We start from the raw sequence: 14,999 nt of genomic DNA, 5'->3' as shown, positions 1-14,999 counted from the left end.
ATTTGGTTAACTTTGTCGACTTTTAGAACTTGTGTGAAAATATAATTTAGTTTTAGTTTTATGCAGAAATTTTGAACATTCTAAAGGATTCACAAACTGTCAAGCACAGCTGTATATTTAGAACCTTATTGATTTGTAATGTGAAAAAAAATTGTATGGTTATGTATAAAAGAAATGAATTTGGCGCAGGGGTACTATTTCTCTTCACGGACAGGGCTTAGTAGATCTGAGGAGTCTTGCCATGCAATGCTCCTCTTTAGAAAAGAGAGCTAATTAGAAATTTTGTGGTCCCTTAAACATACCGATCAAGGATTCCTTGTGCTGACAAAGCTTGGCTAGGTTCTAGAGGACGCCCATTCACTGCAAATTCCATTATACAACCTACAAAGTCATGACTTTGTACTTGTCCTTTTCTTTGTAGTATTGGTTCCAGGGATCTGATACCTCCTACTGTTATTCTGTTTGGCTGAACGTCCAGAGTCCTGTTCCAAGAAAGAAGAATTATTGCAAACCAAATAACTTTTTAAAGCAATGATGACCATAGCATAAATCACCTTCATGTCTAGACTGGATAGAAGATAAGTAGACTTTTTCTTAACAAATCCTTAGTTTTAGTAACATATACTTCAACTAAGCTTGATTTTCATGCTTTGGGACTATTAAATTGTAAATTCATAATATTGTAGGTGAAGGTGAACAGATGGAATATCAATAGTCAATAAGTACAAGTAAGTCAATAGGGAATACACTTTATAGGAGGATTCTGAACTTCTTACTTAAAGTAGGAAGCCTAGATAAGTGGTTTCCCTTTCCGCTGAGTTACGCTAGAGAACAAAATACACTAGAGAGAGTCTTCACTTCCAAATGTCTATACATAATATTTTCTAAGTAACAAGAACAAACTAAATGGCATATTGTTTGGGCAACACATGGCAATGTATGCCTACAGAGTGGCATAGGTCCAAGGTATTCATCAAAGATATACGTTGGGATGTGCTCCAGATGTATAACTCTCACATACACTACAAATCTATGGTGCATTTACACCCTATAATCCTCCCATGCATCAAACTACAACCAGAATTATTGAAAATGAGAATATTTAGAAAGATGTTTTCATCTGTGACTACATGCTGTACAGCTGCATGCATGACCCACTGACTCCCACAGTATCATTTTTTTTTTTTTTGCAGAATTTTGCATTAAAAAGCATCACAGTCTACCTATGTTGCCAAAACAATTAGAAAGCATTGTACAATACAGACTACTTAAGGATATTATCTCCTATATAGAGGTGGTTTTTTTTTTTACGTATTCCCCTATATGTAGGAAAATGTAAAAAGTCCATATGACCTTATTACATAATTTAATTTACAGAATAATTGTTTTATTTTAATATGTTTTGCAAGTAAAACAAATTATTTTACTTTCTATTTAAAATATGGTCGAAACGTGTTGTTGGATGCAGCTTCTGTAGATGGTTTGCTGTAATGCAAAAATACAGTATATTGACTTCATAAAAATGATTGTGAGTATCAGGTAAGTATCCCATAGTTAATATGTGATTTCTGTTCAGCAAGACATGTACAGACACAGGAGGGATCTTTACAGTTCATTGAAATGAACCAGTCAAGTCACAGATTTTATGAAGTGCAATCTAATAGAAGGTTGGGGCCAGAAAGTCTTGGATATACACCCTTATTAAAAATAACTGTGCCTGTAGGGAACATCTTGTGAAATTTAGAAGCATTTTACTGCAAAAACTGACAGTAGACGTCTTTACTTATTAACAACTTAACAGCGAGATCAGGTTTGCCGGGTATGGCGAAATCTAGACAAGGGGATCTCCAGAAACACAAAAATCCTACTCTGGTTAAATAATCAATTATATTTTCCCCTGTCCTAAATTGCGCATCTGGCATTGTTGTAAAATGCTTTGAATATTGTGAGCTTTACCAGTCACTGGAAACAGCTGAAGTACTGACGGTGCAGAACCCTGGTTCCCGATCCTCTGAGCAAGTATCTACTGTCAGTGACGCAGCCTGCAATACAAATTCATACTCAGGGTTACTATAAGACATTTTAAAAAAATATAACAATATTTTATATCCACTAACATATACCTATTCACAGAATCCAAACTGCCACTGATGGCGCTAGTATTCTAGCCATAGGACAATTGTACTTTATCCTTTTCTTCTTCATTATTGGGGCTTCAGCAGGGTACTGAATTCCCTTAAAAAGACCAGTCCTGTATGAAGACTAGTTGTCAATACTCCATGGGAAACAAATATGCAATATAATATATCCTTGGTCTCCCAAGGAAGAGAACCATCTCGCCAGTGCCAACTCTTAGAAGTGGCTCCCTATGAGACAGGATCCGACTTTCCAAAAAGCCTTGGTATTTGATAAGGGAATATAGCCAGGCCAGATATGCATCTGTGGACTGCTGTATCGGGGTGCGTGTCCCTCATCAGTACAGAGTAGGAGTACAGAGATACCGCTAATGTGGCTTAGGCGGGGTGCTGAATCTCTTGAAAGAGACCTTTAGAGTCCTATACAGAGACCTAGTGGAAATAGTCCATGGTATGAGGAATTATTGGCAATACTCCATGGGAAACTAATATGCAAAGAATATTCATTATTGTAAGAATATTTATTTCCATCTCTTGAATCTCACCAAATAGATCATGATGATGTACCTACTTGTAGAACATAAAAATGGCCTATATGATATTGTACTTGAAAGGGATGTGGCTTTTTAATTAGATATCTGCTGTGTTTTTATTTCTCCCTTTTCCCCTTCTGTCTATTCTTTTCTAATCTGCAATTTCTCAAAAATGACAACTTAATGCTTTAACCATTTTTCCATAAACTCCCATTGCACTGTAGGAAATGACAGATTTGAAATCCTGTGGGTTGAGGACAGACACATATTGTGCAGTTTTACATGTGGAAATTGAGTTTCACTAAATGTTTATGGCAGAAAAATTGCGACTTTGTTATTTTTAGGTCCCACAATTCCCTACATAGAAAACAAAATGGAATTTAATTTGCATAAGGGCACAGCCCATATCCCAAGGAATACTTGTCGGTCAGAATTCTTACTGCAGTGAATTCTGAAAATTAGCTATACCAGTATGCTGGAAGTTGGCCTCATAAATGCCTGTCTTCAGCTCTATAATGACTTTAATATGTCTATGGTACTCCTACTTCTGCTAGTAACATTCTTATGCAATTAGTGAAATTACACAGTTAAAAGGGAAAACCTGATATCTGCTGAGAAGGCAGATCACTCCAATTATTACAGAGTATTTATGGTCACTATGAACATTACAACGTGATTCTGTTTTATAGCATGAACATTTTATGCAGGTACAACCTACATAGTAATATTCTATTAAATATCTGCCTTTTGTTGACCTCTGGTCTTGGCAGAAATATATATAACCTGCTTGTACTGGCAGAAAAGCTCAAGACATAAATAGAATAGCCCCAAGTAAAAAAAAAAATCAGTGCCCCATTTAGGTGAACAATCTATGATACGAACACATCTGTAATGTATTATTCTTTGCACTTTTTATTAGGCCAGTTGCAGCATAAGGTAGTTATGTATAATGAATATATTAGAAGTGTGTGCCTAAAGGCAGGCAACTTGGAAGGCATGCGAGAACAAGAAAAAGTGAAATTTAAAAATAAAATAAAATCAACCTACTAAATGGGTAGTCTACTTGCGCAACATGTTTTTTTCCTAAGCCCTTGTGAAATACTGACTTGCATACTCACAGGACCCCCTTAAGTCTGGTTAAAAGTTGAGTTTATATGAGACCTTAAATATGCTAGAAAGTGTACTGGATGTCGATAAGCATTTGTAATGTTTTATATACAGGAAGTAGGCTACGTGGACTAAAACCTGTGTAGGACTAGCTTGCCAAAGTACCAGAGGATATGCCCTTTGGCCTAGTCTATGACACAATGGTGGACTCCAAATGTTCAGGAAAAGATATCTCTAATAGGAGCTCACTTTGGAGAGAATCACTTGTCATTAGGGACTACTTATTATGGGTTTATTCACAAATTACATATCATCTCTTATTTATTGATATGTACTGTATGTGAAATGTTAAAACTACACAGTTTATGATGAATTTAATGCAGATATGGGCATGTTACGTTTAGACAATAGTGAGAATCATTGGTAGGTTCAATGAACCCCTCACTGGGGCATTGAATTTTCCCAAACAATGTGCTCCTTAGTTGAAGATTTATTGCTTTTATGGCAGTGTGCTTTGCTGATGAATCCTCAAAATCATAGAATATAGTGTTCTTTTTAGCATTTTACTTTTACAGAAATAAATTTTAAAGAGGTTGTCTAAAGATTAGAAAAAAATAGTCAGCTCCTACTAAAAATAAGGAGCATCACTCTTTGCCACACTAGAGGTTACTAAAGATCACTACACCTTTCTGTATTAGAGGTCACTATATCTTACCATACTACAGGTCCCGATATTTTGCCATATTAGAGGTTACTACACCTTACCATACTAGAGAACAGTACACTTTGTCATACTAGAGGTCCCTACACCATGCCATACTACAGGTCATAACATTTTGCCATTTTAGAGGTTACTAAAGCTTATCATAATAGAGGTTACCACACCTTGTCACAGTAGAGGTCACTACACGTTACCATACTAAAGGTTACTACAATTTGTCACAGTAGAAGTCACTAAACTATAACATACTAGAGGTTACTACATTTTGTCATAGAAAAGGTTAGGTTGCTAGAGCGTGTCACAGTAGAGGTCAGTATATCTTTTCATACTAGAAATTACAACACGTTGTCATAGTAAACATCACTACACTTTGCAATACTAGAGATCCCTGCACCATGCCATACTAGAAGGTCATTATACATTGCCATAGTAGAGGTCACTATACCTTTCCATTATAGAGGTCACTATATCGTATCTCTCCATACTAGAGGCCAGTACAGCTGCCGGCCCTCCATGCATCCATGCACGCAACTAGCCTGGTGAAGGGCATGTGTTTTTGCCCGAAACGTTGCCTCAGTTCCTAAAAAAGGACCCTTATGTCCGGCAAATAAAAAGCATTAACCGCATACTGGAGTGCTGTCTAAATTATTTGAAATATTTACTAGTTCCGCGAGGTGGAGCAAGGAACGCACCTAGACGTGCACCCTAAACCTATCAGCCTCAGATAGAGTGCCGTGATCAACACGTGATTTTTATAGAGGCCAGTACACCTTGCCATATGATAATTCACTACACTTTGCTGTACTAGAGGTCACTATACATTTCTATACTAGACATCATTAAACCTTTCCAAATTGGAGGTCACTACACCTTGCCATACTAGAGCTAACTATACCTTTCCATAGTGGAGGTTACCACGTCCTTGATATACTGGAGTCCACTGCTGCATTCTATGTACTATAAAAACTCTAAGCATTGGACGAAGACAAAATCATTGGCTAGGAATTAGATAGGAAACAATTTTGGAATTTTCTTCAGCTACATAGGAAGTGGTGATAATTGCTGCACTGATCAGATGGGGCTGATGAGACCCAGATGTCTACTAGACAGTGACACCTGCTCATCTTTAACCGTAACAAACTATACAGTTATTAATTAATCAGGTTAAAAAAAAAATATATATATATATATATATATATATATATATTTAATCACATCATACATTCGTTAACAGTTACAGACACAACAAATATTTTAAAATGAATAATGAATCATAGCATAGACTTTTGCAGGAAAACTGAGATAATCTAGTTATGGCTAAAGATAAGATAGTCCTGAACCGATTTCTGTGTGCATTTAGATCAAATTTAATACATTTTAATTTTATGTTAGAATTTTTTATGTTTGATTATGTATATTGTCGAAAACAAAATTACAACTTTTAACACTACTTGTATGGTTGTCCTCATCTTGGCCTTTAGGTGGCGATAAAGAACATTATTTTCAAAGACAGATACAGGATTCCTCAACATAGTCATTCTAATGTATATGACTCCAACTCACTGACAACACTGGGAGTAGTGTTAACATTGCTGGAGAAGGTTAACCAAACAGCATTATCATAACCTAAGTGAAGAGTGTAGGACATGTTTGAATAATTGTCTTAAATAGTGCTATTAATCATCTTGATGGTCTCCACAACTGTTCTAGTCCGTATGTACATGTGACAGAAACAGAGAATAAATAATTATCTATCGTATCTATCATCCATCGATCTTTCTGCAATACAAATCTACTCTATCCATCTATCTGTTAATGCAGATATTAGCAGATAAAAAAAGCAAATATGAACTAAATAACATCAAAAGGACCATGGCAGATATATCTGACACATTCCCAATAGATACTGAAAATAAAATAAATTACCATTCCAGCTCTCCGTGCAATCACTGTGTGGAAATGTCCATCTGATACTTTCTTCATTGTAGTGAGTTTATACGTTCCACCACCAAGGTTATAGGAGAACCTCAGTCTTTCCTCCACTATCTCCAGAGCAAGAAATTCGGCTGTATCACCAGTCTGATTGTCATAATTATACAGCAGCAAGGCATTAGATTTAATGGTAGAAAACTTTATGTATATATAATTATTATTGGGATCCAAACTGGGAAACTCCATGTAGGATAGTTCTTCAAACCCATAGCTGTTTAATTCACAGTGTTTTCCAAAAACACCTAAATAATGAGAAAAAAATGATGGTGTTAAAGTATATTTCTATAGATTTGATCCAAAACTGTTCATGGTGTTAAGCAAAATTGCTGAAAGTGCTTGTTAAAAATGTCATGTTTCACCTAGCTATTAAGGCTCATTCGAATGGCCGTATGCTGTCCGCAAAAATGCGGATCCGTTTTTTGGCGGATTAGATGCTGTCCCATTTACTTCTATAAGGCACTATTCTTCCATTGCACGGCTCAGCAAGAAAATTAAACATGTCTTCCGTGAAAATCAGGACATTGCCGTATTGAAGTCTATAGATCAGCAAAAAAACTGAATGCAATCAGTTTTTTTGCGGTCATGCTGAACTGTCCGCAAAAAAAAGGATCCGCATTTTTGTGGACAGCATATGGCCGTCTGAATGAGCCCTTATTATTATATTTATTTATAAAGCACCAGTATATAATATAACACTGTAGAGAGACTATCATCATTCACATTGGTACCTCAAAATCCAAATTCCAAATGAAAGGGGTTTTCCAGACTCCCGCTATTGAAGACCTATCCTTATTAATAGCTGACTGGTAATGGTCCAACATCCCACTCCCTCACTGATCAGCCGTTCCATGCAACCTCTAGCGCTGGAACTAGCACTTTGAATAGAACTGGAAGCACATCTCTGTGGCCGTGTTTGGTTACTGCACCTTAGCTCTCACTCACTTCCCTGGTAGCTGAGCGGCAGTAACCAGGCACAGCCACTACACTTTGAATTGAGCTGTGCTTTCTGTTCCATTGAAAATGCTAGTTCCAGAGCCGGAGGCTGCAGAGAACAAATGATTTTGGGGGTTGAGGATATTAATGACCCATTCTGAGAATAGGTTACAAATATCAGGAACCTGGAAAGCTATCAGTATGTTTTTTAGGTGTGGTAAACAAAGAGAGGACATGTGAACTGAAGATTTTGCCCTTGCTTGGATTCCAACACAGGACACCAGTGCTACCAGCTGAGACACCAAGCTGCGAGAAACAAATTTCCTATTCTCTCACTGGTGTCTTTTTAGAATTATGTTCAAGTAGCAATGGTACTGCACATCTTTGCGTTGCTGAATGTGCTCACAGAAGGACTCGTAGTCCAGAAATTTGCAGCACACTTCTTAAAGATGCAAATAAAATCACATTTATTGGATAAAAAGACTTCATCCATGTGACATTATCATATTATTCTCAGGATAAGTTATAGAGAAACTGTCACCACAAAATTCAATGCCATCTGAAAGCACCATGCCCGCTTTGCTAAGCTAAAAATCCTGCATGTCAGCTTTTAGGTTAGCGAAGTGGGCACACGCAGGAGCCCGCTTAGCTAATCCTGGCATAGCACATTGTTACAGGGTACTGATGTGCTATGCCAGCATTTAGCCAACCTCAGGGGGCACAGGCAGGAGCGGTAGCGTGTGCTCCGGCCCATACACCATTCGCTGCGGCCCCATGGTACAAGTCGGAGTCCGTACTCCGTACACCGCTGACAAGTCAGCCATATGCTAGAATAGTGAATTTAAAGAGCAGTTGAAATCAGGACTTTAGGTGCAAATTTCTTTAGTAAAAAGTCAAAATCAATGAATAAAGTATATTAGAAAATTTATTTTAGGGCATTTGGGACATTTTTAAATAAAATTTGAATTTTAAAAGTTACTCTTTAAATGCATTCAGTGGAAGAAAAAGGTTTGGGTTGAGTAGTGTTCCACCGCAGGCTCCTGCTATCTATGTAAAGGTGGAATAGGCGATCCATCAACTGTCCAGAACTTCAGAACTACCTTGGTGCAAAAGTCCTAAGGGTCACATTCACAATATTCTCCAAAGAAAAGCTACAGTATTTAAATAATTTAGTGAAGCACACGAACAACAATAGTAGAAATCTAGGTTATACATACAGAAATGCTTACTGAGCGGAGTTGGTGGGTCATAGACTAAAGCGACTAACCATCAAAATAACTGACCCATAGTCATGTACTAGAGATGAAAGATGGCTTCACGAAGATATTACAGCTTGCATTCCCTTGTATGCAAGTCAAATGTGGCTTCCTTCACTTCATTAATCATCTTGTGTCTTTCATTTCTCCTGGAGTTTTCACCTTACTTTCACATGGAAACCAGAGGAAGAATTTCAGGCCAGAAAGTTGAAGCTGCTATATTTTTCGTATAAATTTGTTGTGCCTGATCTCTTCTTTTGTGTATTATCCAAAAATGTATGTTGTAATGATACACGCAAGGTTAGGGAAGTTGGCTTACCTTTTTATATGGAACTATTAAACCTTAAATCCTCCCCTTATAAATTTTTGTGAACTGTATCAAATAATCTAGTTAAAATTTGAAAGCAGAATCATCTGGAAATGTAGAGGTCTGAGATATCTTTAACGGGAAAATATGCTGCTATACTTCTTTAAATATGGCTCGATCAACTCACTGTATATATAACCAATGTAAATAGTGGGATCGCCACCGAGAAGGATCCATTTATGGTTAAAATAAAAAAATAGATTCAAAAGAACAAGGCTTTTGAGTGTGATTAATTTCAAATACAGAAAACATCAATTGTACCTAGGCCAATATTTTAAAGCTATTTGGTGTACAGTATGTGGGAAACAAACCTGTGAACCTAAGGGTTCCTCGACACAAGACTGAGCTGCGGATTTGTCGCGCCAGATTTAAGTGTGTCAGGCAAATCCATAGCATTTCATGGTACCATCAAAGTGGATGAAGATTTTAAGAAATCTCATCCAAACGTTGTAAAAGAGAACATGCAATGTAAATTGACCTGTAGTGCGGATTTTAAATCAGCAGCATGTTACTCTATACTACAATTTCCACCATAAACTGAGGGTGAAATCCATGGCTATTCTGCAACAAAATCTGCATTTAACTTGTGGATTTTGTCAAGGATATTCGAATGCACTTCAAGCACCTTGTGGACATATTCTTGAGGTATTAATCAGTTGAATATAGCAGTATAGTGTATTGTTACTAATATGTACTGCCATTTTGAATTATGCATTCAAGAACATCTGTCACAAACCCTATTAAATCAGGCATACTGCCTGGTAGGGTTGATCATGGTGACTAGAATGAGCCCTATGTTGCTGCAAAAGGATGTACCATTGCAGCATAATTGTTGCCTTTATTTTTTTGCAGATGATGTGAACAGATACTTAGAGCTTGAGCACCTATTGATCTCAGGAGGATTTTCCTGATCTCAGATCTGCGTGGTCGCCAGCCATCGGCAATAGCCCAATGTAGTTCTCGTATGGAATCTCACCAGCAGAAGCATGAGATTTCAGGGCTAGGCATCCAAAAAATGAGAATGCCTGGCTCTGTCAATCAGGCCATGAGATGGAAGTTGCAAAAGGGGAGAGGAGGAGGTGAAGAGGTGCTCAGAGGGGCTTAACCAGCCCCTTGGTGCTCCAATCACCTCATCTGCACAAAAATAAAAGTATTAATTATGGTACAATGGTACATTCATTTGCAGCAACAGAGGGCTCATTTTATTCAACATGATAAACCCTCTCAGGCAGTATCCTTGGTTTAATAGGGTTATTTATGGTGACAGATGAATTTACCTAATTTACTAACAGGTGCAGGGCTGGTTTAAGGCAACCTTTTGCTTGAATATCATAAGCAGGCTATAAGCTACAGTATAAGAAGGTCTATTTCTACCTGACAGGATGGAACAGTAACCAGAAGGAACCAGCACCACTCTTACGATGCCAAAACATCCTTAGGATTGGGTAATTCAGTATTTTTTTTATGAACGTTTACACACAGGTCTCTTAAAGGAAATCTGTTACCAGTGACCTCCCTATAAAAACTCTCTACATAGACACATAGCTGTGGTTCACCTGATTAAAACACCGTTTTTCTTTTGTTGACCTTAGGCTTCATTCCTGAGTTATACTTTTTCTTAATATGCAAATTAGGCCTTTAGTGCACTTAGGGTGTCATCTTTGCTCTTGTTGCACCCAAGCTCCACTCATTTCTGTGGCCAGCCCCTCCCTCACTGTTTTCCTACTGCCTGATCCTGTCAATTAAAGCAACCAGGGAGGGGCTGACCACAGAAATGGTTTTAACTGTGTAAAATAAATTGGTTTTCTTCATTGTTGCTGGATAAAATTTGGCTATTTGTGGATTCCACAAACTGGAAGAGATTTATCAAAACTAGTATAAAGAAGTGGAATCTGACTGGTTGCTATGGGCTCCCTCATTGATTTAAAATTTTTACATATTGACCCACCCCGAACATTTTTTGCCTTTCACTAAGAACAGGATCATAGAACGTTTCTGGTTCAAATGTGTTTTTGACTGTGGTACCCTGAATTGCATTTTAAGGGAAAAAACATTACATTTATAAATTTTTGGGGGATAGTTTTATAGGAGTCGCTTCAGTCTTGAATATATTCCCCAGTTTTTTTGAAGGGTTTGTTCAGCTTTGAAAGAATTTTTAGCAGTCCCCCTTCCTCACTGGACCTGTGGAGGGAAGTATACTTACCTACTCCCCGCCACTGGGTTATGGCTCCTATATTATGGTTCACTGTATTTCGGTTCTCTGTTGTCAACTTCAGAAGTAGACTGTGGTCACATGTTCCTCTGCAGCCAATGACTCGCCCCGAAACAGTGACATGTCCCCAAGTACACTTTCCTCCACAGGTCCAGTAAAGGGGCTGCCAAAACTGTTTTCAAACCTAGCCAACACTTTAAAGCCTTAATAACATCTTCAAGATAACTAATTGACTGAATTTTCTATTTTCATGCTGCAGTGATCACCAAGCTAATAAATTAGATTGCATTTTCATGGAAAACCTGGAAGGAACACACCAACACTTATGAGGTAACTGCTTTATGAGAAAATATATCTCTGGCTTTCAAAGAGAGTGGAAACAAGTGTGTCTTCCAAGATGTATGAAGACATTGCTCTAATTGTTTAAAGACAACTTTCTTTAACATTCTCAGCTGATTTCTGTCCAACGGTCAATCCTATTGGCACATTGTTAATATTCTGGTTCCAAGTTCCTATTATTTAAAATTAAGGATAAGCAGTGATAAAGGTGATACTGAAACTCCCAGACTTCATCATTTATTTTACTTCTGAACTGTGGACAGAGCTTTGAATGGTTGAGTTCAATTTTTACTTGTACAGCAAAGATGGGAAGATTGTAGTTAAAAAGCTATCCAGGTCTAGAATTAAATTAATTACTACCATGTACACCTATTCTATATCATCACAGACATAATTTGTCAGGTATTTACTTGGAATGTATGTGTCATTTCATATTGGAAAATGTGTTATGCCCTTATTATATACCATATTAGGACAATGTGAAATTTCAATGGTACTACAAGTTTTATAAAGCTGATAGCAATATCCACTGCAACTCTCCCTAGGACCACAATAGGTCAGCTGAAAACAGTAGATGAGATGAGTTCCCATTGGTTAAAATAGCTTCCCTGTAATTGTTTCCCTGCTTTCAATGATCAAAGCTGATTGCAAGAGCTCACATTTTGTAAGATATAACAAACCTTTCCACACAGTTTGTCTCAGAGGACCCATAATCTGAGACAGAGTTGTCTAGACCTCTTCAATATGAATAAAATAACAGAAGAGCTTTATCAAATATAAGTTTTGTTTTACTCTTTTACTGGATTCGGACCGTTTGCTGCCTGACCTGTGCCTGATCTCTATGTTGACCATCCACTACCTGCCCTGACATCAAACTATCGGATTGCCCATATTCTGCCTGCCCTGACCAAGGCCTGTCCCTGATTACGGTTTAGCCGGATCCCTTGGTGCTCTGCACTGGTGTCTCTTGACCCCCATGGGTCAGCTGTCAATCACACACAGACTACTTCAGGAGGTAGTAGCCTGGTGGTTCCCCTGCAGCAAAGTCCAGATTCCTGTACATGGGTGAAAGGGTGAAAACCAGGGGACTGACAAGATAATGTCCTCAGGAGTAGCCTAAAGCTAAATCTGTTGGTTGACACTGTGGTTCCACAGCCACTCCCATAACAAACATGAGAAAAACGTATACTGTACTTTCTCAGTTACCAAATGATATTAATTATCCCTCTTCTTTTTTATTAACCATAGGGCACTGGGTGTTCTGGAGCCCCATGCACTGTACTATTAATACCAGAGAGGTTTTCACTGTTCTACTTGCCAGTATAACCATTGTGCTGTAACATGTACTAGCTTATTTATATAGGGAGTCCTATATTTCTCCAGTGTCTTCACTTTGCTCACCGCCATAATCCATTTATGGCATGCTGGCATAAAATGGGTCTTTCAATGTTTGGACATAATCCTGCAAGCCACAGAAAGAAGCAACATGACTGGTTTTCTAAGGAAGGCAGAGAGATTGCAAAAACTGCTAAAAATACCATTTAAGGGTTGTTTATATGGTTCACCCATTAAGACCCCTTTACACAGGTCAATGATCAGGACAATTATTAGGAAGGGGCATTCCTAAGAACACTTGTTCCTGATAATTGCCCTGTGTAAAGGTGCCACTGATCACCTTATTAAGGAGCAAACACTTGTTCATCGGGTGAACGTATCACTGTTGTGATCACCTAAATCATCATTACTGGGCAGCAAATCATGCTAATGATTCCCTATTAGGATACAGAGGAGATGATTGCTGCATGTAAATGCAGCTTTCACCTCTTCTCATGAGCAGGCAATCATAAGAAACAAATGGTTCATTCCCAATAACTTGCTGCAAGGTTGGCCTGTGCAAAGGAGCCTTAAAGGGGTTGTCTCACTTCATGAAATAGAATTTATCATGAAGAGAAAGTTAATGCAAATCACGTACCAATATATTATTACCCATATTGCTTCCTTTGCTGGCTTAAATTAATTTTTCCATCATATTATACAATGCTCGTTTCCATGTTACAACCACCCTGCAATCCAGCAGCTGTGACTGTGCTTGAACACTACAAGAAAAAGCACCAGCCTATGTGCGCTCCCACGGTCCCGACCACCAGAAAGGCAGAGGATTTTTCCTATATTGTGCAAGCACGACCACCACTGATGGATTGCAGGATCGTAAGCATGGAAACGAGCAGTGTACTGTATAATGCAAAGGAAAAATGAATGAAGCCAGCAAAGGAGGCAACATGGACAATCACAATACATTAGTAAGCGCCTTGTATTAATTTTTTCGATATGATAAATGCCATTTGCTGAAGTGAGACAACCCCTTTAAGCAGAAATCTGTTTTAACTCTAGATTGCCCACCAGATATGTATAAAAATACCAGTACTTTCCCCACATCCTCAACAAAACATGGGTCAATGAATGATTTTATAATCTACTGAAAATAAATTTAGGATGGCAGTTTATGTAAGATTGAGAATCCTGACTTCTTATCACAGACCCCAGTTCTCTACTCCTTTTCAGAGCACAACTTGTCTGTTCATCTGGTCTGTTGCAGTATTTTGTAATATCTAGATATCAAATAAGGGGTGAATATGGATTAATAAAGGCGGAGGAAAGGTAAGAACACTCACCAAAAGGACATTGGCAGTAGTATCCATCCACTCCACTTTGGCAAGATCCCCCATTAAAACATGGGTTGCATTCACAGTAATTAATGGCAGATTCACACAGTTTACCTAAAGGAGAAAAAAATCAGTGGATATTTATTTTTATAAGTCAGATAAAAGTCAGGAACACTGTATAGCATATCCCAATTCACTACAATTCAACCTAAACATCTCTTAAAGGGATATTCCAGTTGTGGCAAATTGTCGCCTATACACAGATTGGGGGATGATAATTAGATCAGTGGAGGTTCTAACCATGGGGCCTCCACTAGTCATGGGAATAGGAACCCAGTACTCCATGGGGCCCCCCCAAAAGGAACAACACAAACGGTAGAGCTTGTGCATTGCGACTCCACTCAACTCTGTGGGAATTCCAGAAATAGCTGAGTACAGGACTTAGTTATTTCCGGAAATCCTATAGAGATGAATGGAGCAGCAGGGCTAGGGGTTCTGTTTCTTGTGATCGGTGATGGCTCTAGTGGTGGTGTCAGCTGGACTGTTTACACGTGGAGATGTGCTGCTGACAAGCAATCTTTTTTATGCCCAAGTAAAATGTAATAAGTGACAAATGAGTATTTGCTCAGTTGTTGACTGATCACTGGACATGCTTACTCAAGTACTTATGAACACTTGTGACTTTAGTCTGTCTATGGACTGTGATTAATTAGAAAATAGCTACAGTTATTTACAAAATCC

The 14,999-nt window shown here is 38.1% G+C and overlaps 1 protein-coding gene across 1 annotated transcript in view; it reads right to left on the bottom strand.

The window, feature by feature from the left end:
- FAT4 (FAT atypical cadherin 4) overlaps nt 1–14,999 on the bottom strand; it is a 233,005-nt gene that overhangs the window by 16,294 nt on the left and 201,712 nt on the right. The window contains exons 10-13 of the mRNA XM_044302251.1: nt 14,268–14,372; nt 6,423–6,730; nt 1,957–2,042; nt 303–482 (exon numbers count right to left, since the gene is read on the bottom strand). Coding sequence (XP_044158186.1) covers nt 303–482; nt 1,957–2,042; nt 6,423–6,730; nt 14,268–14,372 — 679 coding nt within the window. The remainder of the gene's footprint in view (nt 1–302; nt 483–1,956; nt 2,043–6,422; nt 6,731–14,267; nt 14,373–14,999) is intronic.

The sequence above is a fragment of the Bufo gargarizans genome, chromosome 1 (genome assembly GCF_014858855.1).
Source record: "Bufo gargarizans isolate SCDJY-AF-19 chromosome 1, ASM1485885v1, whole genome shotgun sequence".
NCBI lineage: Eukaryota > Metazoa > Chordata > Amphibia > Anura > Bufonidae > Bufo > Bufo gargarizans.
Note: the sequence above shows the minus strand (reverse complement) of the source record. Positions and strands in the feature narration are given on the sequence as shown.